The sequence below is a fragment of the Balaenoptera ricei genome, chromosome 11, assembly GCF_028023285.1.
Source record: "Balaenoptera ricei isolate mBalRic1 chromosome 11, mBalRic1.hap2, whole genome shotgun sequence".
Taxonomy (NCBI): domain Eukaryota; kingdom Metazoa; phylum Chordata; class Mammalia; order Artiodactyla; family Balaenopteridae; genus Balaenoptera; species Balaenoptera ricei.
Genome location: NC_082649.1, coordinates 53,955,146 through 53,980,008, shown reverse-complemented (window position 1 = coordinate 53,980,008; position 24,863 = coordinate 53,955,146). Strand labels below are relative to the sequence as shown.

The 24,863-nt window shown below is 41.7% G+C and overlaps 1 protein-coding gene across 1 annotated transcript in view; it reads left to right on the top strand.

Moving 5' to 3' along the window:
* The first annotated feature begins 1,090 nt into the window (after positions 1-1,090).
* The window catches only part of DYNC1LI1 (dynein cytoplasmic 1 light intermediate chain 1), a 46,992-nt gene continuing 23,219 nt past the window's right edge, over positions 1,091-24,863 (top strand). Inside the window, exons 1-2 of the mRNA XM_059939076.1 lie at positions 1,091-1,405; positions 1,589-1,662. Coding sequence (XP_059795059.1) covers positions 1,260-1,405; positions 1,589-1,662 — 220 coding nt within the window. The 5' untranslated portion in view covers positions 1,091-1,259. The remainder of the gene's footprint in view (positions 1,406-1,588; positions 1,663-24,863) is intronic.

Below are 24,863 nucleotides of genomic sequence, written 5' to 3'. Positions count from 1 at the left end.
GTATATGTGTTAGTGGAAATCTGTGGAAGTTCTAAAAGTCTCCAAGTAAGGGAAAAAAAAAAGAACACGTAACAAAGGATTAGGAGTCAGAATGACTTTGGATTTCTCAGGGACAACACTAAAATCTAGCAGACAAGGGGTCAAGGCCTTGAAAAACCTAAGGGAAGATAATTTGCCACCTAAGAATTCTATACCCAGCCAAACTATCACTGAGTATAGACTACATGCAATTTCAAACAGACAAGGTGAGCTCGATATCTTCTGTTTGCCCCTCCAGATCCACTCTGCACCCTTCTCTATCCTTCTTTGTGCTCAGGTAGGTAAGCCTGCATAGATTGCTTTGCTTGAGTTTTTTCCCTCTGGCTTCTGGTAGGGTTGCAAATGTGAGACACTGGCAGGATACCACAGGGCAGAAAGAGCGGTTAGTGCTGTGTTCCTTTACTCAAAGCCACAGATCTTGCTGATCAGCACTTTTCCTATAGCTGCAGCTCTCTGGATTCTAGCAAACATCCCTTCCTTTTTCCCCTTCAGCCCTAAATCTTCCTGCTGTTGCTAGCCGCATCTCTTCGGATCAGTCACACCTTTGTAAATAGTTCCTTCATTAAGCTTTCATCTGGGCCTTGATTGAATACACAGGTCTCCAAAAATGTAGCCATACACCTTTTTCTCATAAAACTAATGGAGAAAGTTCTCCACTAAGATAAGAAAGAAGCCGACACAGGAATGAGGCAGAGAATTTGCAGAACAATGGTGAAAAGAGATTCCAGGATGAAATTAGGAATCTCTTCTGTATTACGTACAAAGAACAACCAATTCCAACTGCAGCCGGCGGGACGGCAATGACAGTGCAGCAATTCCACACCCGCTGCGGGGTTTGTGGACCCGACTGAAGAGTGGGAGGGAGCACTGTTCACCTGACACACCCCAGCGCGCCCAGCTGCAGCCTAGGGCTGCGGAGGGGGTGGCGGGAAGCACTTCAGCCCGCTGAGCTCAGGACGATTAGGTCTGCAGCACGGCAGCCCGCCGGGCCACCTGCGCACGCGCATCTCCTCCTCGCCGGCTGGCGGCCTGCTACGCACGCGCAGTTCGCCGTCTTTCGCTCCGTCAGTCCCTGCAGGGCCTGGGCCCCACCCCCGCAGGCCCCGCCCCGCCGCCGTGCGCCAAACGCTGCATATCCGGGTTCTCGCCTCCGCCGCCGCCGCCGCCGCCGCCGCCTGGCTCATTCAGCTTTGCCGGGACCGGTGAGATTCCCGACCAAGATGGCGGCTGTGGGGCGAGTCGGCTCTTTCGGTTCCTCTCCGGGGGGATTAACCTCGACTTACACGGGCGGCCCCTTGGCCAACGAGCTAACCTCGGGCAACGGCGGCGCCGCGGCAGGGGACGACGAGGACGGGCAGAACCTTTGGTAAGGACCGCACCCTTCCCCGGTACCCCCGGGCCGGGGACGCCCCGGGGTCGCGTGCCCGCCGGAGCTCGGCGCCCGGCCCAGGCCGCCGCGTTCTCGGCCGCCCCCGCCCGGGCGCGCGAGGCTGGTGCCGTTTCTCCCTCGCGGGGCTCCAGCCTGAGCGTGCGCCTTGCTCCCCGCCAGGTCCTGCATCCTCAGCGAGGTCTCCACCCGCTCGCGCTCCAAGCTCCCCGCGGGGAAGAACGTGCTGCTGCTGGGTAAGTGCCCCGACCTGCTCCGCCCTGCGCGGCCCCCCAGCGTGGCCTGGGTCTGAGTCCGCCCGCCGCTCTCTGGCTCGCTTTGTGCGGACAGCCGGGGCTGGCCCCGCCCCGCCGCCCGACCTGTGGCTGACAGCTGGGGGAGAAGGAGAACAGGGACCCCTGCCCCGGGACCTGCAGGGACCCGCCCTCCCCTGAAAGTTTCTCCTCCCCTGGGTTTGTGGGGTTGGCCCTGACAGCTTCCTCCGGGAAGGACAATGCGATAGCCCATCTGAGAGATTCTGGTGGCTTGGGGTTTACCTAGAAAATAAGGATGGTTTTTCTTTCATGACAAAAATTGGTAGCAGGAGGCTCTTCGCGATAGCTCCAGTGCAAATGGCATGCCATCAATATTTAATAGCCGGCTCTTTGTATAATTTACAGAAGCTAGAAATGAGACCTGGTGTAGTCGTGATAAATGTAATTATTTGATTCAGCTTTTACGGGTACAGTGGGCTCGTGTTGCAGCTGTCTTTTTCACTGTCACTTATAATTCTGAAATTTGTAAAGTGCAGTAAACGTTTACCTTTCTCGTTCAGTCCCTTCGGCCTGATGGGTGTAATAAGGAGAAATGGTCTAATGTCTCAAATCTCCTGATTGTTCTATATTCCCTCTGCTCTCTGGAAGTATTTTGTTTCTTTACTGACTCTGGGGGTGGACGTGGAGAACAATTCACAGGTTCACATTTTTGCAGGCTTAGCTCCAAAGTAACTTAGAGATTCTTTCATATTCTTTAGATGTGAAAATTTGAAGTTTGGCTTATAGGATGATCGTTGAATTTTAAAACTTTGGTATTGATGTCTCAAGACTTTTTAATGTTCATTTAAAAACAGGAAGGGAAACAAAGAAGTCAAATGATACTTGTCAGGGTCCGCTTTTAATGGGAATGTTTAGGTAGAAACAAATTATTTTTCATGAACTCTTGACAATCTACAATATATGATTCTTGGCGTTATTTATTTAAAGTTACTGGAGCTAGTTGAAAAATTAGTGTTACCTTTGTTTTGTTTTTTTTTAATATATATCACTTTATTTATTTATTTTTATTTTTGGCCATGTTGGGTCTTCGGTGCTGTGCTCTGGCTTTCTCTAGTTCCGGCGAGCGGGGGTTACTCTTTGTTGCGGTGTGTGGGCTTCTCATTGCGGTGGCTTCTCTTGTTGTGGAGCACAGGCTCTAGGCGCGCGGGCCTCAGTAGTTGTGGCATGCAGGCTCAGTAGTTGTGGCACGTGGGCTCAGTAGTTGTGGCACACGGGCTTAGTTGCTCCACAGCATGTGGGATCTTCCCGGACCAGGGCTCGAACCCGGGTCCCCTGCATTGGCAGGCAGATTCTTTACCATTGTACCACCAGGGAAGTCCCTACCTTTGCTTTTTTTTTTTTTTTTTTTTTAAATTTTATTTATTTATTTTTATTTTTGGCTGCATTGGGTCTCCGTTGCTGCGTGAGGGCTTTCTCTAGTTGCGGTGAGCGGGGGCTACTCTTCATTGCAGTGCGTGGGTTTCAGTAGTTGTGGCACGCAGGCTCAGTAGTTGTGGCTCACAGGCTCTAGAGCACAGGCTCAGTAGCTGTGGCGCACGGGCTTAGTTGCTCCGCGGCATGTGGGATCTTCCCAGACCAGGGCTCAAACCCGTGTCCCATGCATTGGCAGGCAGATTCTTAACCACTGCGCCACCAGGGAAGTCCCGCTACCTTTGCTTTTAATGTGATTGAAAGTACCTACTGCGGATTCACCTGGATTCATTCATGACCCTATTACATACTAGTCCTATGATCTTAAGCAAGTTCTTTGACTTCTATGACCCTCAATTTCTTCTTCCTTAAAATGGATGTTATAGAAATAATAATGCCTACTTCCTAGTGTTATGGGGAGAACTGAATGAGATAATGTTTGTGAAGTGATAACAGCACAGTGACTTTTTGTGATGAGTCTCTTAACTGGATTAGAAAATAGTTTATCAGAACTCTTTTTAAAAATTGAGTTAGTGCCTACCTAACTGATATTTATAGGGCAGAGATAGATTAGGATCCAAGAGCAAAAAAAAGTTCAGAAAATGTTTTCAGGTTACTAGTTTAAACAAATTACTATTAAGCGCTAAACTAAAATGGACCTAACACAAAGTGACCTCATTGAAGTGGGTTATGTTTCAAATACTCTAAGTTAAATAAGACTTCTTTTCAAATACTGCCATTGTAAAGATAAGATTCCTGAATTTTGTTTTCATTTTATAAGTTCCTCCCAGTTATTCCTGTGCACTAGATGTTAGTTAGATGGTTCTGTTTTTAGTGAAACAAAAGTGACAGTTTTGTTCATTTCTTAACGTTCCTAATTTGCACTGAGGTTGCACCATGCTTTTTTTTTTAAACCCTTTTTTTAATCTGCCTTTGACACTGGGTCAGTGCATATGGCTGAATATATTTAGAGGCTCTAGACCTCCATCCTTCCAAACTTAGAACAGATTAAATTTCCTTTTATATAAGCTTTTTTTTTTTAATTTATTTTACTTTTTGGCCCCACCATGCGACACGCAGGATCTTAATTCCCCAACTGGGGATCAGACCTGTGCCCCTTGCAGTGGAAGTGCAGAGTCTTAACCATTGGACCACCAGGGAAGTCCCTTATATGAGCTTAATAGTTCATAAAGCTCCATCTAGTATCAAGTTATACAAGCTTAAAATTAAAAAAATTTTTTGAGTACTGTTCCTATTGGGACTTTCATCAAAGTCCTTTTCAGCTTTGGAAAAAGCTGATAACAGATTTTTATACTGATTACATAAATAGGGTTAATTTTCTAGAATACCTCTAAAGATTTCTTAAAGACATTTTACCATCACATATTATGGCCGCATTCAGTTTATGCTGGTAGAGGGGAGAAATAGAGAAATAGGGATTGTGGTTTTCTTTGTTATGAGTTTGAAGGTGCTAGGCAGGAGGATGCTTGGCCCTAATATGTCTTTCATGAATTACGGTGATCTCTGGAGTCTCGTATTTAAAAAACCAAATCTGAGACTATAACAAGGTTTTACGTTTCCAGCAACTGTATAGAATAGGAACATTGATCAAGGCTTAAGTACCCCAAACACAAATTGCAGTTTAACTTTACCTTGCTACACGGCCTCCCCTCCCACTGCCTGTGGGTGAAAGGGGTCAGAACTAGCAATGTGTGCATGTGTGTAAGCCATCCTCAAAGCATTTTCATACGAATCTTAGTTTGCCTCCTCTGTCCCCCTTTCCCCATTCCCCCCAAAACCTGGGAGATAGATGCTAACACCAATTATAGATGAGGTACTGAATCTTAGAGACCTGTTCAGTGAGTTTTCCGAGGTCACACAGCTGTAAAGACCGTGCCTTCTGTGGCTCTGGCTTGGTTTTCCAACTTGATAGAAGTTCCTTCAAGGTAGTAAGTGCCACGTACTCTTCCTACTGCATAACTTTTTTAAAAGGCCATCTTTGAGTAAAAATACTAATGATTATTTTAAAGTAAAATCCAAATATTTGTTGGATTCTAGGATGTAGCTTAATGAGGGACACGTCTGTTGCCATGGCATTTATGTTGAAGCAGTCATTTACTCTATCCGGGCCTGACCCCTAGTGAAACCCAGAAACACTATGGCATTAGCATTTAACCATTGTTTCATGAAAGATTTTGAGAATGAACTTGTTTGTTCTTAATATTAAAAGGAAAAACTTTTTTTAATATTTATTTATTCATTTGATTGCGTTGGGTCTTAGTTGTGGCACGTAGGGTCTTTCGCTGTGGCGTGAGGGCTTGTGGGCTCTGGAGCGCGCGGGCTCAGTAGTTGTGGCGCGCTGGCTTAGTTGCCCCACTGCATGTGGGATCTGAGTTCCGACCAGGGATCAAACCTGCGTCCCCTGCATTGGAAGGTGGATTCATAACCAGTGGACCACCAGGGAAGTCCCTAAAAGGCAAAATTCCTTGTGCATGTATTTTAAGTAGGATTTAACTTATAAATGGTCCTTTGAAGAACTGTTTTTTTCTCTTTACCCTTTATATTTAATCAAACTTTACTACAGAGATTGTAATTACATGTATTTCAATAGCTGTTTTTGAGGGCACTTTCTTCATACCTTGGTTACTTAACCATGTTTTGGTAAGAAAACTACCTAAGGAAAATAACAACAACAATGATACCTAAAATTTATAGAGCACTTACCTGTACCAGCCACATAAGGACTGTTTACATACCGTGATTATCCCCTTAAAGATCAGGAAACAAACACAGAGCTGTTAATTAAATTGCTGTGAGGTTACATAGCCAGAAAGGGGCAACATCAGGATTCTGAATTGTGCAGCCTGGCTCCACTGGACTGCCTCTCTACAGAAAGAGAGCTTTCTTTGTAGGAAACGCAGAAAGATGTTTAGCAGTTATTAAGGAATTTTATCTGATTCTCGTGACATAATCTGTCTCACTGCAAAAAAATCTTACTGATAAAGATTAATTGAATTCATTGTCTGTGAAGATACATATGTAGCCCTGGACCCCAGCACAGTGCCTGGCTTATAGATAAGACATCAGTATAACTTCCTGATTTAAGGCCAGCATGAATTAATGAAAACTAGTTGGCCCTTCGGTAAATCATGTAAGCCTCATCTTTCTCATCTGTAAATTAAGATATTTGGATTCAGTCATCTCAAGTCTTATCTCTTCTGACATTCTGTAATTATTTCTAATTGTAAAGCTTGTGAGTTGTATATTTTTAAAGAAATGTTTTGAGAACATATTGCAATTGGGTTTAAATTAATAAAGTATTTCTTTGTATACGTGGGCTGTTTGATTCCACTCAGGGAAGAAATCTCGAGTCTGCATTTTTCCCGAAGGTGATAATTCAGGATAATGTGCAGCCAAACAAAGCCCCACAAAATACTGAGCATCATCAGGAGTAAAACTAGTTTCTATTATGTTTGAATTATTGCAAGTAGGAAACCTTAAGATATACACTGGACTAGAGATCTGTTCAGAGAAGTAACTTGTCAAGGAAGTGAATGGTTTTCTGTGTGAGGACTTTACTCTAAAAATAATGAGATTGTTCAGTCAGAAACTTAATTTTGGGAGAAGCTGGGATTAAAGATCCCCAAGGTTATATGACTTGTGGGAAACACAGATTTTTATCAGTAGATGCTGTTTTCTGGCATGATTGGTTATGGGAATGTGATGCAAGGAATAGTGTTACCACATATGCGATACTGGACTGGTAATTTTCAAAGGATTAACGAAACTATTGCCTGTTATGTGTCACTACTGCTAAAAAATATAAAATGTTTTTGAGAGTCCAATGGCATATTGATATTTTATGATGGTCAGCAATCTATTAAGGCCACATAGTAAATAATCCAGGCTCTGTGAGCCATAATGGTCTCTGTTGTAACTACTCAACTCTGCCCTTGTAGCCCCCCAAAGAGCCATAGATAATCCATAAGTGGATGGGTGTGGCAGTATTTAGTAAAATTTTATTTACAAAAACAGGCAGCACCTCCCAATGCAGGGGACACGGGTTCAAGCCCTGGTCTGGGAAGATCCCACATGCCGCGGAGCAAATGGGCCTGTGAGCCACAACTACTGAGCCTGCATGTCTGGAGCCTGTGCTCCGCAACGAGAGGCTGCGACAGTGAGAGGCCCGCGCACCACGATGAAGAGTGGCCCCCGCTTGCCCCAACTAGAGAAAGCCCTCGCACAGAAACGAAGACCCAACACACCCAAAAATAAATAAATAAATTTTTAAAAATAAATAAATAAATAAAACAGGCAGCAGACCAGATTTGGCCTGTGGGCTCATTTGTAGACCCCTGCTTTAGACTATTACGGGCATCAATTTTATCAGTAAGCACAGGTGCCAGTTAATAGAGGTTTCTGGTTAATGGAATATGATGTTTCGCCCCTAATAGGTGCTCAGTAAATAAACGTTGGATGATTGATGACCAGCTTTTACTTTATTCCAGCTAGAGGTATAGTTTCAATGCAGGTTTAAGAAATGTCAAGAGTGGTTCATATATTTCCCCTTAGTGCTGCTGTCAAAAACAGAAAACAGAGCTGGAAGAACTACAGATGTCAACCAGTACAGTGGTAATTCAGCTGGTGTGAAGTCCATGTGAGAGAAGGTCAGCAAAAGTACTTTGAAAATGCAAAACACACAGGAGCTTTGAGTTGGGAAAAAGAAAAGACCCAAGTTCAGCATGGGACTGTTGCTATTGAGTGACCATGGACTAACATTTTGGGGCCTTATTTCTAAAGTCAGGGCAGTGGCTGTTAGACTTCACAGGTAACCTCTTTATTTATTTGTTCATCAAGCATTTATTAGAACGTGCTGTGCATAAAATGCTCTCCTGGGTCATCTGGAGGAAACGGGGCTCACTAGGTCCAAGCCCTCCAGGAGCTTATAACCTTCTGTGGGGAAGGACTCAAAGTATATAGTAAAAAAATCAAATGCCAGTCTGAAATAATTGCTAAATAGCTTACATAAGTTTTTATGGAAAAGGTGGTATCTGAGTAAAATTTTGCTAAGTAGGGTGGGGAGGAGGACACTGCAGGACTAAGGGAACGTGTTGCTGTAGCTAAGAACGTGGTGAAAAGGCCCAGGGTGCTCAGGTGTGGAAGAGTCGTTAACTAGAGGCCCCCCAGGTGTGGGAGTCAGCCCTTCCTACCATTCGAAGCTGTGGGAATGTGGGCAAATTACAGCCTCCTAACTGAGATTCTTTCATAGTTCCTGGGATTAAAAGAACTGAAAGAAATTATGTGTAACATACCTTCCTCTTAAAATTAGTATTCACTGTTTTAAATTATAAAAGTAATACATGTTTCTCGCCAGAGAGAGAGAAAAAAAAATTTATGAGGATAGGAATGTTCATTTTTTCTATGTGTATATTTGTTTTTTAAACAAAATAGGCTCATACCTTGTATTTTGAAGTCAGATGTTTTTTCTTTATGTATCAGAGGGTTTTTTTGCGTGGCAGTAGATATGGATTTCTTCCCTTTTAATGACTGAATAAAATATATGGCTCTATCATAATTATAAGATTGGTAAACAGATTATTATTGTTATACCCCATTTTCCACTTGCCAAATATTATCTTTGGGATAAATTCTTGTAAGTTGAATTGCTGGGTCAAAAGTATATATATTTTAAGTCTTTTTGTATATTACTAAACAGTATTTTTGGAAAGCTGTACCATTCTACATTCCCACCATCAGTATGTGAAAGTACTTGTTTGTCTAGCACTATTGCTGACACCAAGGATTATTCATTTTAATCTTTGCCTATCTGGTAGGTAGGTTAAAAATTGGCATGTTAATTTAAAGGCAATTTTATTGTAAAATATATTTCATGTTTGTTAATTAAGAACTATTGCATTAGTGTGACTTTGACCTTCTGGAGCATAGGAACTGTTAATAACCATTGGGATCAGCACTTGTTGGCCTTGGTGAATGTTTATTGAATTAAACTCAGTGGTTTTCAGTTCATGTCTAGTCAGGCTGCAAGAGTGAGAGAAATGATAAAGGAATAAGTTCTATTTTTTAATGTGATGTGGATTGCTGAATGATGATATTCAAAGGTAGGGCTTTGGCCAACTGATGGGGTGGGAGTATCATATATTATGCTTGTTACTTGAGTGTTCTGCTAGGTGCTTTACTATGTAGCATGTTCACTGTTTTGGAGAAGAGGGCTTTGAACCCCAGGTTACACAGCTGAGCTAGGATTCAGGGTTGGGTTTGTCTAACTTTCCACTGTCCGTGCACTCCTTGACGTATTGGAGGGAGGTAGTCTTGAATCACCGGGTGCAGATGCTACAGCTGGTTAAGTTTCTCCCTGCTCTTGCCGGCTGAGGCAAGGGAGGAGATGCTCTTTGTGAGATGGACAGCAGATCAAAACCCCCCACCCTATCTGGGTCATCAGATAATTTATGGAAGGCCATGAAGAAGGTCCAAGCCCAAAAGTACCTCCAGTGATGACTCCTCATGGCTCTTGTCACCAGAGCTTTCAGGTAAAATAGGATAATTTATTTTATATCATACAAAGTCAAATCAAAAATGTTAATTTTACAATGTTGGTATCTTACTTGGATAAAGAAGGAATATGGCAGGTTAGAATTCTCTCTGTCATGATGCTGTGGACCATAAAGTTTCCTACAGAAGTGTGAAAGTGTGAATCAAAGGTCTGCATAGAAAGCAGGCATCAGGCACACAGACCTGTGCTGAGCAAGAAGAGTACAGTGCTTCAGCTTTCCATGATAGCAGGAAAGGAAACTGGGAGGAAAGGGAGGCAGAGTGCTGCTAAATTTTACCTTTTGTCATCCCTGTCTGTCTTGAGCTGGGGGGAGAAGACTGGAAGCTGCTCCCGATCAGTGACAGTGACAGTAGTGTGGAGGAGCATTGCTGGATTTAAATCCTGACCCTTCTTTAGCAAATTGCTTAATCTTTCAGATTATACTGTTTGCCTTTTAGGATTATCGTGAGGATTGTATGAGGTAATGTTTGTAAAACACTTCAAACAGTGGCATACATGGGAAGTGTTCAAGATAGCTGTTGCTAACGTATTGTGTGTACTTAGTGTTCTGACTGCTCATTTTCATGATTCATGTTTTTATGTTGTCTTTTTAAAACACTGTTGATGTCTTATAAAAAAATTTTTTTTCTAGTGTATCACTGATCAAGGAGGTATGAATTGTAATAGTCAAAGAATTTTAAATCCATCACTTTAAAGATTGTCTGGATTTACCTCCCCCTCTGTTTAGAAGACAGGGAGCAAATGGAAATACCTGACTTGTCCGGGTTCACACATCTAATGGTGACGATGTTATAGTTGGAAATCACATCTCCTAGATCTTCACGTATTTAATTCATTAATTAAATTATCATTATAAAGTTTATGGACAGTACATCGTATTGCTGAATTAGATGTTTTGAGGACATAAAACAATATCATGAGCACACCTTTACCTCTATACTGTTTTGGTGACTTTGTGTGGAGTTTTTCTTTTGTAATCAATTTGGTTTTCAAATTTGAGCTGAGAAGTGAGAGTTGATGGCTGTTACTACTTTATGGTAAAACCGAAGTTCTTTTGAGTGCTTGGACCCTGTACTTGGTTCACTCACAGAGAGTGACTTATCTGAATAGGGTTCAGACAAATAATTTGAAATACGGGCTTATTTGCTATGGAGAATTTCACTGTAATTGGATCAACAAATCTTTCCTCCTTTTGGTCCATCCACTAGGACAGGGTTTGGCCTATAGACTGTTTTAGTATGGCCAGCAAGCTAAGAATGGGGTTGGTTTGTTTTTTACATTTTTAAAGAGTTGGGGGGGGAACTAAAGATAAATATGTGACAGAGACCTTATGTGACCTGCGAAGCCTACAATATTGCTGTCTAGTCCCTTACAGAAAAAGTTGCCCAGTGCCTGGATGAGGACATGAAAATAACTTTATTATAATAGAATTTGATCTAATGAAAAGTTAGTTTTTAAAAAATGTTTATTTTATGTTGGGGTATAGTTGATTAACAATGTTGTGTTAGTTTCAGGTGTATAGCAAAATGAATCAGTTATGCATATACATGTATCTATTCTTTTCCAAATACTTTTCCCATTTAGGTTATTATAGAATGTTGAGCAGAGTTCCCTGTGCTATACAGTAGGTCCTTGTTGGTTATCTATTTTAAAAATAGTTGTGTGGGGCTTCCCTGGTGGCGCAGTGGTTGAGAATCTGCCTGCCAATGCAGGGGACACGGGTTCGAGCCCTGGTCCAGGAAGATCCCACATGCCACGGAGCAACTAGGCCCGTGAGCCACAACTACTGAGCCTGCGCGTCTGGAGCCTGTGCTCCGCAACAAGAGAGGTCGTGACAGTGAGAGGCCCGCGCACTGCGATGAAGAGTGGCCCCCGCTCGCCACAACCAAAGAAAGCCCTCGCACAGAAACGAAGACCCAACACAGCCAAAAATAAATAAATTTAAGAACAGTTTAAAAAAAAAAAAAAAAAATAGTTGTGTGTACATGTCAATCCCAAACTCCCAATTTATCTCCATCACCACCCCCCACCCTCAACCCGCCCGCCTTTCCCCTTTGGTAACCATAAGTTTGTTTCATTCTATGAGTCTGTTTCTGTTTTGTGTATAAGTTCATTTGTATCATATTTTAAATTAATTAATTAATTAATTAATTTATGGCTGCATTGGGTCTTAGTTGCTGCACGCAGGCTCTCTCTAGTTGTGGCTAGCAGGGGCCACTCTTCTTTGCGGTGCACGGGCTTCTCATTGTAGTGCCTTCTCTTGTTGTGGAGCACGGGCTGTAGGTGTGTGGGCTTCAGTAGTTGTGGCTTGCGGGCTCTAGAGCACAGGCTCAGTAGTTGTAGCGCATGGGCTTAGTTGCTCCGTGGCATGTGGGATCTTCCTGGACCACGGCTCAAACCCGTGTCCCCTGCATTGGCAGGCAGATTCTTAACCACTGCGCCACCAGGGAAGCCCCACTGTATCATTTTTATAGATTCTACATATAAGTGATATCATATGATATTTTGTCTTTATCTGTTTGACTTACTTCAGTTAGTATGATCATCTCCAGGTCCATCCATGTTGCTGCAAATGGCATTATTTCATTCTTTTTAATGGCTGAGTAATATTCCATTGTATATATGTACTGCATCCTTTTTATCCATTCCTCTGTTGATGGACATTTAGGTTGCTTCCATGTCCTGGGTATTGTAAACAGCGCTGCATTGAACATTGGGGTGCGTGTGTCCTTTTGAACCTTGGTCTTCTCTGGATATATACCCAGGAGTGAGATTGTTGGATCATATGGTAGCTCTGTTCTTAGTTTTTTAAGGAACCTCCATACTGTTCTCCATAGTGACTGTACCAATTTACATTCCCACCAACATAGGAGGGTTCCCTTTTCTCCACACCCTCTCCAGCATTTATTGTTTGTAGACTTTTTGATGATGGCCATTCTGAGTGGTGTAAAGTGATATCTCATTGCATTTTTTTTCCCTTTGGCTGCATTGGGTCTTCGTTGCTGCGCGTAGGCTTTTCTCTAGTTGTGGCGAGCGGGCACTACACTTCGTTGCAGTGCACGGGCTTCTCATTGTGGTGGCTTCTCTTACTGCAGAGCACAGGTTCTAGGTGTGCGGGCTTCAGTAGTTGTGTCACACAGGCTCAGTAGTTGTGGCTCACAGGCTCCACAGCGCAGGCTCAGTAGTTGTGGCACTCACGCTTAGTTGCTCCATGGCATGTGGGATATTCCTGGACCAGGGCTCGAACCCATGTCCCCTGTATTGGCGGGCGTATTCTTAACCACTGCGCCACCAGGGAAGTCCCTCGTTGTAGCTTTGATTTGCGTTTCTCTAATAATTAGTGATGTTGAGCATCTTTTCATGTGTCTCTTGGCTATCTGTATGTCTTCTTTGGAGAAATGTCTATTTAGGTCTTCTGCCCACTTTTGGATTGGGTTGCTTCTTTGATATTGAGCTGAATGAGCTGTTTGTAGATTTTGGAGTTTAAATCCCTTGCATCATTTGCAAATATTTTCTCCCATTCTATGGGTTGTCTTTTCATTTTGTTTATGGTTTCCTTTGCTGTGCAAAAGCTTTTGAGTTTAATTAGGTCCCATTTGTTTATTTTTGTTTTTATTTCTACTACTCTAGGAAAGGGATCAAAAAAGATATTGCTGTGATTTATGTCAGAGTGTTTTTCCTATGTTTTCCTCTTAAGAGTTTTATAGTGTCAGGTCTTACGTTTAGGTCTTTAATCCATTTTGAGGTTTTTTTTGTGTATGGTGTTAAAGGATATTCTAATTTCATTCTTTTACAGGTAGCTGTCCAGTTTTCTCAGCACCACTTATTCAAGAGACTGTCTTTTCTCCACTGTATAGTCGTGCCTCCTTTGTTGTAGATTAATTGACCATAGGTGTGTGGGTTTATTTCTGGGCTGTCTATCCTGTTCCATTGATCTATATTTCTGTTTTTGTGCCAGTATCAAACTGTTTTGATGACTGTAGCTTTGTAGTATAGTCTAAGTCAGGGAGCCTGATTCCTCCAGCTCCGTTTTTCTTTATCAAGATTGCTCTGGCTATTTGGGGTCTTTTGTGTCTCCATACAAATTAAAAATTTTTTTGTTCTAGTTCTGTGAAAAATGCCATTGGTAATTTGGTAGGGATTGCACTAAATCTGTAGATTGCCTTGGGTAGTATAGTCATTTTGACAGTATTGATACTTTCAGTACAAGAACATGGTATATCATATCTTTGCATCTGTTTGTGTCATCTTCGATTTCTTTCATCAGTGTCTTAGTTTTCCGAGTACAGGTCTTTTGCCTCCTTACGTAGGTTTATTCCTAGGTGTTTTATTCTTTTTGATGCAGTGGTAAATAGGATTGTTTCTTTAATTTCTTTTCCTGGTCTTTCTTTGTTAGTGTATAGAAATGTAATAGATTTCTGTGTATTTATTTTGTATCCTGCAAATTTACCGAATTCATTGATGAGCTTTAGTAGTTTTCTGGTAGTATCTTTAGGATTTTATATGTATAGTATCATGTCATCTGCAAACAGTGACAGTTTCACTTCTTTTCCAATTTGGATTCCTTTTATTTCTTTTTCTTCTCTGATTGCTGTGGCTAGGACTTACAAAACTATGTTGTATAAAAGTGGTGAGAGTGGACATCCTTGTCTTGTTCCTGATCTTAGAGGAAATGCTGAATTTTCTTAGCTTTTGCTTGTCAAATCTGAATGAGAACCTTGCTGAGTAGAGTATTCTTGGTTGTAGGTTCTTCCCTTTCATCACTTTCAATATATTATGCCACTCCCTTCTGGCCTGTGGAGTTTCTGCTGAGAAATCAGCTGATAACCTTATGGGAATTGCCTTGTATATTATTTATTACTTTTAATATTTTTTGTCTTTAATTTTTGTCAGTTTGATTGCTGCGTGTCTCAGCATGTTCCACCTTGGGTTTATCCTGCCTGGGACTCTCTGTGCTTCCTGGACTTGGGTGACTGTTTCCTTTCCCATGTTAGGAAAATTTTCAGCTATTATCTCTTCAAATGTTTTCTCAGGTCCTTTCTCTCTCTCTTCTCCTTCTGGGAACCCTCTAATGCGAATGTTGGTGTGTTTAGTGTTGTCCCAGAGGTTTCTTAGACTGTCTTCATTTTTTTATTCTTTTTTTCTTTATTCTGTTCTGTGGCAGTGATTTCCACCATTCTGTCTTCTTATCTGTTCTTCTGTCTCATTTATTCTACTATTGTTTGTTTCTAGTGTATTTTTAATTTCAGTTATTTATTGTTCATTTCTGTTTGTTCGTTAGTTCTTCTGGGTCTTTGTTAAACATTTCTTGTATCTTCTCGATCTGTCCCTCCATTCTTTTTCCAGGATCTCGGCTCATCTTTACTATTATTACTCTGAATTCTTTTTCAGGTAGATTGCCTATCTCCACTTCACTTAGTTCTTTTGGGGTGTTATCTTGTTCCTCCATCTGGGACATTTTCCTCTGCCATCTCATTTTCTCTAACTTACTGTGATTGTGGTTTCCATTCTGCAGCCTGCAGGGTTGTAGTTCTTCTTGCTTCTGCTGTCTGCCCCCTGGTGGATGAAAGTGTCTAAGAGGTTTGTGGAGGCTTCCTGGTCAGAGGAACTGGCTCTTGCCTTGGTGGTGGAGGTGGGTGTTGTCCCTCTGGTGTGCAGGGTTGTGTCATGGAGTGTGTTTAGTGGGGAGCTGTGTGCTCAGGAAGACTTTAAGTATTAGTCTGTCTGCTGATGGGTGGGGCTGTGTTCCCACCCTGTTGGTTGTTTGACCTGAAGTGTCCCAGCACTGGAGCCTACAGGCTGTTGGGAGGGGCCAGGTCTTGGTGAGAAAATGGCCACCTCCAGGAGGGCTCACGCCCCTGAGTACTCCCCAGAACTACTGCTGCCGGTGTCTTTGTCCCCGCAGTGAGCCACAGCTGCCCCTCACCTCTGCAAGAGACCCTCTAATACCAGCAGGTAGGTCTGGTCCAGGTTCTTATGAGGCCACTGCTTTTTCCCCTGGGTCCTGATGTGTGTGAAACCTTGTGTGCACCCTCCAAGAGTGGAGTTTCTGTTTCCCCCAGTCCTGTGGAATTGCTGCAATCAAACCCTGATGGCCTTCAAAGCCAGATTCTCTGGGAGCTTTTCCTCCCATTGCCAGACCTGCAGGCTGGGGAGCCTGACGTGGGGCTCAGAACTTTCACTCCTGTGGGAGAACTTCTGTGGTATAATTGTTTTTCAGTTTGTGGGTCGCCCATCCAGTGGGTATGGGATTTGATTTTATCATGATTGTGCCCCCTCTTACTGTCTCATTGTGACTTATTCTTTGTCTTTGGATGTAGGATATCTTTTTTGGTAGGTTCCAGCGTTTTTTTGTTGATGATTGTTCAGCAGTTAGTTGTGATTTTGGTGTTTTTGTAAGAAAAGGTGGGCTCACATTCTTCTACTCTGCCATCTTGTCTTGGAAGCTCTAGTTATGGTTTTTGGTTTTTTTTTGTTTTTTTTTGCTGTGCCCCATGACTTGTGGGATCCTAGTTCCCTGACCAGGGATTGAACCTTGGCCATCAGCAGTGAAAGCATGGGATGCTAACTGCTGCACCACCAGGGAATTCCCTGATTTGTTTTAAAAACACCTTTAAAATATGCCCTCTTTAAGAAAACCTAATATGGAAATGCAAATTTAGATGAACTATTTAGAGAATAATTTTAACATCCTCACTAAAGAGTGCTTTGTAGAAGGGCTTTCATCTTAGTCTGTTTAAACAGGAACTCTGTACTTGTACAAGTATATGTTTACAGATCATTAACTATTTGGCTGGCACACTTAATGCTGGTGTGTCTGTTTCACTGCCAGCTGAAGGCTGAGGAACTGAAGATAAAACTTTCTTAAAGTTCATAGATGTTACGTAGGTGCATTCTTTCAGCATTGTTTGAAGCCACACAGGCCCCATTGCCCTACTTGCCACCCTAAAGGTATATTAATTGGGTAGAATGAAGTATGTATGTAATTCTTACTATATTTTACTCATACTATTAGGCTCTGTGTTTTGTTTTCCAAAAATGACTTGGAATTTAATGGCTTTTGTTTATTGAATGGTTAGGCCATTAAAGATGATTTTTAAATGTCCATCAATTCCAAACATAGACATCCTGAATTTTAACATTTTTTGATCCTTCTAATTGTATAATAGAATAAAGAGGAGGTTCATGACGGACTTTTTAGTATCTTCAAACTTAGTTCAGATTGGCTGTGGCAAGGCAGCTTGGTACAGTGACTAGAAAGTTTTCCTAAGTTTAGTGAAGGAGGTATGTTTTATGATCTGTTATTGATGAGAGGGAGCCGCTTAAATTTTATAGATATGAGTGATGAATTACTATAGTAGATTGTGGTAAAGGTCCAGGATAAGCAATGACAGATGAGGTATAGTTATGAATACAGAGACTGCATGTGGTTGTGATTAAGAAATAAGAATGTTGCTAAAGGGTCTTCTCTGTATAGGACAGATGCTATAGAGTGAATGAGTCCCCTCAAATTCATGTTGAAATTCTAACCCCCAATATGATGGCATTAGGAGGTGGGGTCTTTGGCAGATGATTAGGTCATGAAGGTGGAGCCCTCATGAATGGGGTTAGGGCCCTTACAAAAGAGATGCCAGAGAGCTCTCTCACCCTTTCTGCCATGTGAGGACACAGTGAGAAAACTGTCCCTGACCCAGGAAGCTAGCCCTTACTAGACACCAAACCTGCCAGCACTTTGATCTTGGACTTCCCAGCCTCCAGAACTGTTAGAAATACATGTCTGTTGTTTAAAGCCACCCAGCCTATGGTGTTTTTGTTATAGCAGCCCAAAGAGACTAAGATATGGTTTCTGGTTTTGGTGAGCAAGCAAGCAAGTGCCCGTTAAGAATGGGATAATTTTTTTCCTGTAAGCATCTTAAAAGCAAGGACTTTATATCTTGCTTACTGTTAAGAGAACTTGCCCAGAGAATATTTGTTGAAAGAAGGGGACAGACGTGACACACTGAAGGAAACACACAAATAAGCTGACACACTACAGTGAAGTATATGAAGTGTGTGGTATGTTGTGGAAGTACAAAGGAGGATGCTTAACCGGACTTCTGGAGTCAGAGAAAGCTTCTTAGAGGAGACTAAACTGAGACAGGAAGGATAAGGTAGGGTTCTCCCAGGTGCAGTGAGGGGAGGGGAAGAATGTTCCAGAAAGAAGTGAAAGTGTGTGCGAAGATTTAGAGTTGAGAGAGCGAGGCCTCTCTGCTGCACTGGAAGAAGTTGTGAATGGCTGGAGCCTAGCGTGCAGGTGGTGGGACATGGTGAGAGATGGGCAGGAAAGGTGAGGGGGCCTTTGCAAGGGACATTGGCCTTTACAGTTTGCCCTTTACTGCGAGAACAGCAGGAAGACCCTTAGGGTTTTTTTTCTGACATTTTATGAAAATTCCAAACATACAGAAAAGTTGAAGGAATTTTACAGTTAATATTCATATACCCAAACCCAGATTCTTCCGTTAACATTTAACTATTTTTGCCTTATCATATGTGTCCCACCATGCAACTATGAAAAAAAATGCATTTCAAAGTAAATTGCAGATGTTGGTATATTTCCCTTTAAATACTTCAGCATGAATATCATTAACTAGAATCCCTTTCAGGGTCTTAAGAGGGAGCGTGGCATGATTGTTTCAGGAAGATCACTCAGCTGCAGGGTGCGGAATGGATTAGAGTGTGGTATGAACTTGGTGAATGTTCACTTTTGAGTGGTATGTTTATGTAGTGAGAGAAGAGAACTGGGAGGCTGATGGGTTAAGACAGAGAGAAAAAGCAGTCCAACAAATAATGTGGTTGGAAGATGTGTATAACCCTAGAACAAGACTATATCTTTGCAAATACCTCAGATGAGATTTCTGGAAATAGTAGGTAACAAATGAGACTTTGTTTACAGAGTATGTCTTCGTTGGCCTTCTTAGACATTTTAGGAAGTCTATTTTCAGATGTCTACATTTACCATCAAGACAAATCATGTCAGAGTTCATTTAGATGTTAAAAAAAAAAAAGGTGACAGCAGCAGAAAATGGTCATTATAATTGAGGCCTAAGACTTATTTTAAAATGTGTAAAATATGAATGTTTAATTTTCAACCAACTATAATTTCCAAATGTCGTTAAAGTTGAAGAGGGGAGAAATTTTGTTCCCAGAAAGATTTTGTTCAGCAAGCAAAGTGCGTCTTCAAACATCTTGAGGATATTCTCTGTTAGGTTTAGAATATTCTTGAGAATAAGATATTCTTCTGTTTTTCTTCCCTCATTATATTTTCTTCTGAGGACAAAAGGGAGTTGAACTCTTGAGAAGGTTGACTTGGTTTCTCTTGGGAGGTTTGGGTTACTGTCACCATGCTCCCACAGTCTTTGTGACTGTGGCCTGGCCTCAGTTTCCTCATCTCTAAGTAGAGAGGATGTCGTTAGAGTTCCTTATAGCCCGTGTGTGTTTATGAAATGTTCTTTATTCTCATTGTGAACACTTGTAATTTGTTACCAGAAATGAGAAATTTCAAATCACAGAATGGGAGGAAAAAATCTCTAACTACCATATTTACCATATAAAAATCTCTAACTACCATATTTACCGTATTCCATTTATTTGACAGTACTCTTTTTTTCCAAATTTAATGTTGTAAAATTTTTCTTAAAATGGGTCCCCAAGGTTTAAAATTCCAAGAGAGAAGAAATTACTAGTATAGTAAAACAAACTTCATTCCCAGTCCTTAGAGGTAGAATCAGGAGAATGGGAACATAATCATCCATCACTCAGAGGCTGCCCACAGAGAGGAATGCATTAAATCATTTTTCTTTTTCTTCTGAAAATAAGTGACCCCTGGAAGCAGGAATGTCTTATTCTTCTGTCATAATACAAAAATAATAAGCAGTATGTTTAATAGTCTTCTAAAGATTTAATTATTGTTTATTGTATATTGGAAAGAGGGTGCTTTGGAGTTCAATTCATATGAATTCAGATCCTGGCCTTGTCATTTCCTACCTGTTTGAGACTTTGGATAAGATACTTTAACAATTCTGAGCCCCAGGTATCCTCAAATGGGAGGTAATCATCATTCCGCTAGAGTTGTGGTTGTGTTGGAATTACTGCTGGTTAAATGCATACGGTAGGCACTGTGTGTTTGCTGCTACTGCTGCTTCCATAGAGATGGAAGCAGAAGCCACTGATGGTTCTGTTTGAGTAGGCTGTGGGCGAAGGGAGGTAAATTAAAGTCCTTTAATTTTTCTTATATAGAAGTACATTGATGGCCTTGAAATTTCATCCCTTTTCTGTCCTGACTTCTGAGGCTTTTGCATTAATGCACACTAAAGTTTAAAAACCCTCCCGGGACTTCCCTAGCAGTCCAGTGCTTAAGACTTCGTGCTGGGACTTCCCTGGTAGCACAGTGGTTAAGAACCCGCCTGCCAGTGCAGGGGACACAGGTTCCAGCCCTGGTCTGGAAAGATCCCACATGCCACGGAGCAGCTAAACCCGTGTGCCACAACTGCTGAGCCTGCACTCTAGAGCCCACGAGCCACAACTACTGAGCCCACATGCCACAACTACTGAAGCCTGTGCGCCTAGAGCCCATGCTCCACAACAAGAGAAGCCACTGCAATGAGAAGCCTGTGTGCTACAACGAAGAGTGGCCCCCGCTCGCCGCAACTAGAGAAAGCCCACATGCAGCAACAAAGGACTAACACAGCCAAAAATAAATAAATAAAATTATTAAAAAAAAAAAAGACTCCATGCTTCCACTGCAGGGGGCATGGGTCTGACCCCTGATCGGGGAACTAAGATCCTGTATGCCACAGGGCACGGCCCAAAAAAAAAAAGAAAAAAGAACCCTCCCTAAGTGGGTAAGGGGACAGAATTTGCATTTGTTCATTCAGGGATTTGTGAAACTTGTATTAATATCTTGGCATATTTTTTTGTTGTTTGAGACAGTCTATCAGTGACTACTGTGTAGGAGGATTAAGAATATACTTTTCACTATGAAGAGTTAATAGGCACTGGAGATGCAGCAGTTATCAAAACACAAAAATGCCTGTTCCTCTGGAGTTTTGAGGGGTAAGGAGTGACTAAGCAAAAAAAAGAAAAAGCCGTATTATGTTAGTAAGTTCAATGGAGAAAAAACAAGAAGCAGAGAAGCAGTAGGGGTGTTGGGAGGTTGTGATTTTATTGATTGATTGATTGATTGATTGAGGTTGTGATTTTAAATGAGGTGGTTAGGGACAGCAGCCTACCTGAGGAAGTGATATTTGAGGGAAGTTGCGAAGAAGCTTAGGTAACACATAGAAGAGTATGTTCTAGATAGAGGGAACAGTGGATAAGGGCCTTGATCTTGGACTCTTATTAATAATTATGTAAGTGAATGTTTGGGGGGGAAAATGCAAGATAATGATATTAATACTTCTGTGCATATTGAAATGTGAGTTATTTATGGGACATCCAAATAATGATGACCAGTAAGTAGTTCCGGAGAGACTGAGGCTGGAAGGAAGTCTATGAGTCACCAGATTATAGGTGGTATTGAAGTCTTGTGTGGAGATTCCCCTAGAATTATATGTAGAGCGAGAAGAATAGAGGTCTGAAGAAGGAACCCTGGGAAACACAAATATTGGGGCGGGGGGGGAGGTGGAAGCTTGCAAGGAAGACTTAGGACCAACCACCGAAAGGTAAGTGGTAGAACAGGAGGGGTGGCGTTTGACTATAGCTGTGGCAAGGGAGGGATTTCTCTGTCCTCTGTGTTTCCCTTAACCTCTCTGCCAGCTCCCAGCCAAATCAGCCTTTGAGTCCAGCTGTCCCACCACACCACTAATACTTTAGTTCAGGCCTACCTCATTTCTTGCTAGGACTCCAGTAATTGTCTATTATCTAGTCTCCTTACTCCCAAACCTACCCTTGTCAGTCACTCTTCCACACCTTTGTGATAGCAGTCTTTCTAAAATACCTAAATACTGCCAGTGACTCTTCAGGATAAAGCCTAACCATCTCAGCCTGGCATAGGATGCCCTTCGTGATCTGGCATTCCCTTTTTATTCTCACTTTCCTTTTCCCCCTCACAGTCTAAATTTCATGCATTCAAATTATTTGTCCTTTCTAGAAGGACACTTCTTTGTCTCCAGGCCTCTGTATATGCTTTCCTACTTCTTGGAATGACTAACTCTCTATGGTTCATTAACACTACAAGATCTGGCTGAAGTGCTACTTTCTGTGCAAAGCCCTTTTTGACTTCCAAGCAAATCCAGGATCTTCCCTTTGTTCTGGTTTCCTGCTTGTTGCACATCTCAAGTGCAGTCCTAATGACAGTATCTTGAAATTGTCTTCTGTTTGTTTTCCCTCTCCAATTTATGAGCTCCTAGGACAGCAACTTTGACCTGTGGATCTTTGTATTCCTAGTGCTTGGCTTAGTGTAGTAAGCATCTAAGTAACGTCTAAATGTCTGAGTTCTCAAAGTGTGGTCCTTGGACCAGCAGCATCAGCAACACTGGAAACTTGTTAGAAATGCAGAGGCGTGGACCCCACCCCAGACTTACTGACTGAGAAAGCCAGGAGGTGAGGCCCAGCAGTGTGTTAATTTAACAAGCCCCCCAGGTTATCCTGATGCATTTTGAGAACCATTAGTCCAGTGAAATGAATGATGGTCAGCATTCACTGGGGAGGAATAACTCTGGTCTCATGATAAGTGGGGGTGACCCCTTCCACTTGCAGTCAGCCATCACACTGTGCTGATGGGTGCAAGAACTTAGAGTGGTGAGCGTGTGCAGCTACGATTGACAATATTTTTGGTACCATGAATTTGGGCTCAAAATCTATTCTGAGCTTATTGACTTAAACCTTTAAAGTTAGAATTAGATAAACTAAAAGGAAGACACGAACTTATTACTTAAGGAATCACTCATAATCTTACCATCAGAGATAACCAAATTATCGATGATTATTTCTAAGGGATATTATTATGGTTTTATTCTTTTTGCTTACGTTTAAGATTACGAGTATATTTATTTTTCAGAAACTTTTGTATATAAAATATATATTTGAAATATTAAAAAGAAGTTGAAACAGACTCAAATTTTTGACCCTTTTAAAGATACGTTGGGACTTCCCTGGTGGCGCAGTGGTTAAGAATCTGCCTGCCAATGCAGGGGACATGGGTTCGATCCCTGGTCCGGGAAGATCCCACGTGCCGCGGAGCAGCTAAGCCTGTGCACCACAGCTGCTGAGCCCACGCACCACAGCTACTGAAGCCTGCGCGCCTAGAGCCCGTGCTCCACAACAAGAGAAGCCACCGCAATGAGAAGCCTACGCACCACAACAAAGAGCAGCCCCTGCTTGCCGCAACTAGAGAAAGTCCACGCACAGCAACGAAGACCCAGCACAGCCAAAAATAAATAAACAAATTTTTAAAAATAAAATAAAAAATAAAGATACTTTTTCACTTTTTAACATCTAAAGTGGGAATTAAAGAGATAAGATAAATGCTGGCTCATATTAAGTGAAATTTTATCTGACTAATTACTGCGTATTTTTATGGATCTCTATATATTATACTTCGAAAATTCTTAGTGAACATTGTGTTGTTGATTTAAGCTTCTATGATAAGTCTGGGTACTAAGTGTTTGCTTATAATACGTAACACTGTTTCTGTGGGGTAATAAGTTTTCAATTGGTGTCATTTTAACTTAGAAGACTCCTTTCAGGAAAGTAGCCTGTCATAAGAGAAATCTTGATTCTTTCAAGTTATAGAACAGACTCAGACTCTTTTTTTTTTTTAAGTTAGTAAACTTAATTTTTTTAGAGTGGTTTTATGTTCACAGCAAAATCAAGTGGGAAGTATAGAGAGTTTCCAAATACCACTTGTCCCCATATATGCACAGCCTCCCCCACTATTGACATCCCACACGGTGTTACATTTTTACAGTCAGTGTAATAACATTGACACAGCCTTATCACCCGAAGTCCATAGTTTACACGAGGGTCTGTTTTTGGTGTACATCAGATGGGTTTTGACAAATGTCTAATGACTTGTATTTACCATTATAGTACCATACAGTATAGTTTCACTGTCTTAAAAATCCTCTGCTCTGGGCTTCCCTGGTGGCGCAGTGGATAAGAATCTGCCTGCCAACGCAGGGGACATGGGTTTGATCACTGGTCCGGGAAGATCTCACAGGCCGCGGAGCAACTAAGCCCGTGCGCCACAACTACTGACCCTGCGCTCTGGAGCCGTCGAGCCACAACTACTGAAGCCTGCGTGCCTAGAGCCCATGCTCTGCAACAAGAGAAGCCACTGCAATGAGAAGCCCGTGCACCGCAACTAGAGAAAGCCCGCGTGCAGCAACGAAGACCCAACACAGCCAAAAAAAAAAAAAAAAAAAAAACTATCCCTCTGCTCTTTCCTATTTAAACACTCTTTAAAAGAAAGTTTTCATAGGTCTCACACGGTGATTTAGATTATTTTTATTATGTCTAATGCTCATGCCTACTGAGGTGACTAGATATAAATTCTTCAAATTTTTTTTATAGTTCTTGAACTATAAAAACAAATTATAAATTAAATGCCATAAAAACTATGGAACTGATAAAATTCAGATTAGTAATCAATATAACACATGATGTTTTGCTGAAATTAAATGAGTTTAATAGTAGACAGAAGTATTTATGTATTTTATTTTTCACTGGTTAACCTTATGATGTCCATTTTAAGCATGATCATAATGGAACTCATGTCATTATCATAGATATTCCTGTTTTCAACCCAGTCTATATTTCGCTGGGCCATTTTAATGGTTCACTGCAAAAATAGTACTGAAAAGTAAATATTTAATGGCAAGTTCTTTATTGCCTAGTTAAGTCTATACTTATTGCTGTGAAATGTTGGAAATGGTTCAGAACCATTCTGACCAGTACAGTTGAAAATAGTACTGACTGCTCTGGGACACTTTCTTTTGAGTTTGGCATACCTATGTGGCCACTCTCTTCTCTGTTCTGTCTGCATCAGTTGGCCTCAGCTTGGTACCAGAAGGATGATAAACACCAATGCAGAGGTGGGTACTGCAATTTTCTGACAGCATTTAGATATAAAGATAGTTATTCAGAAGATCCAGGACATATAGAA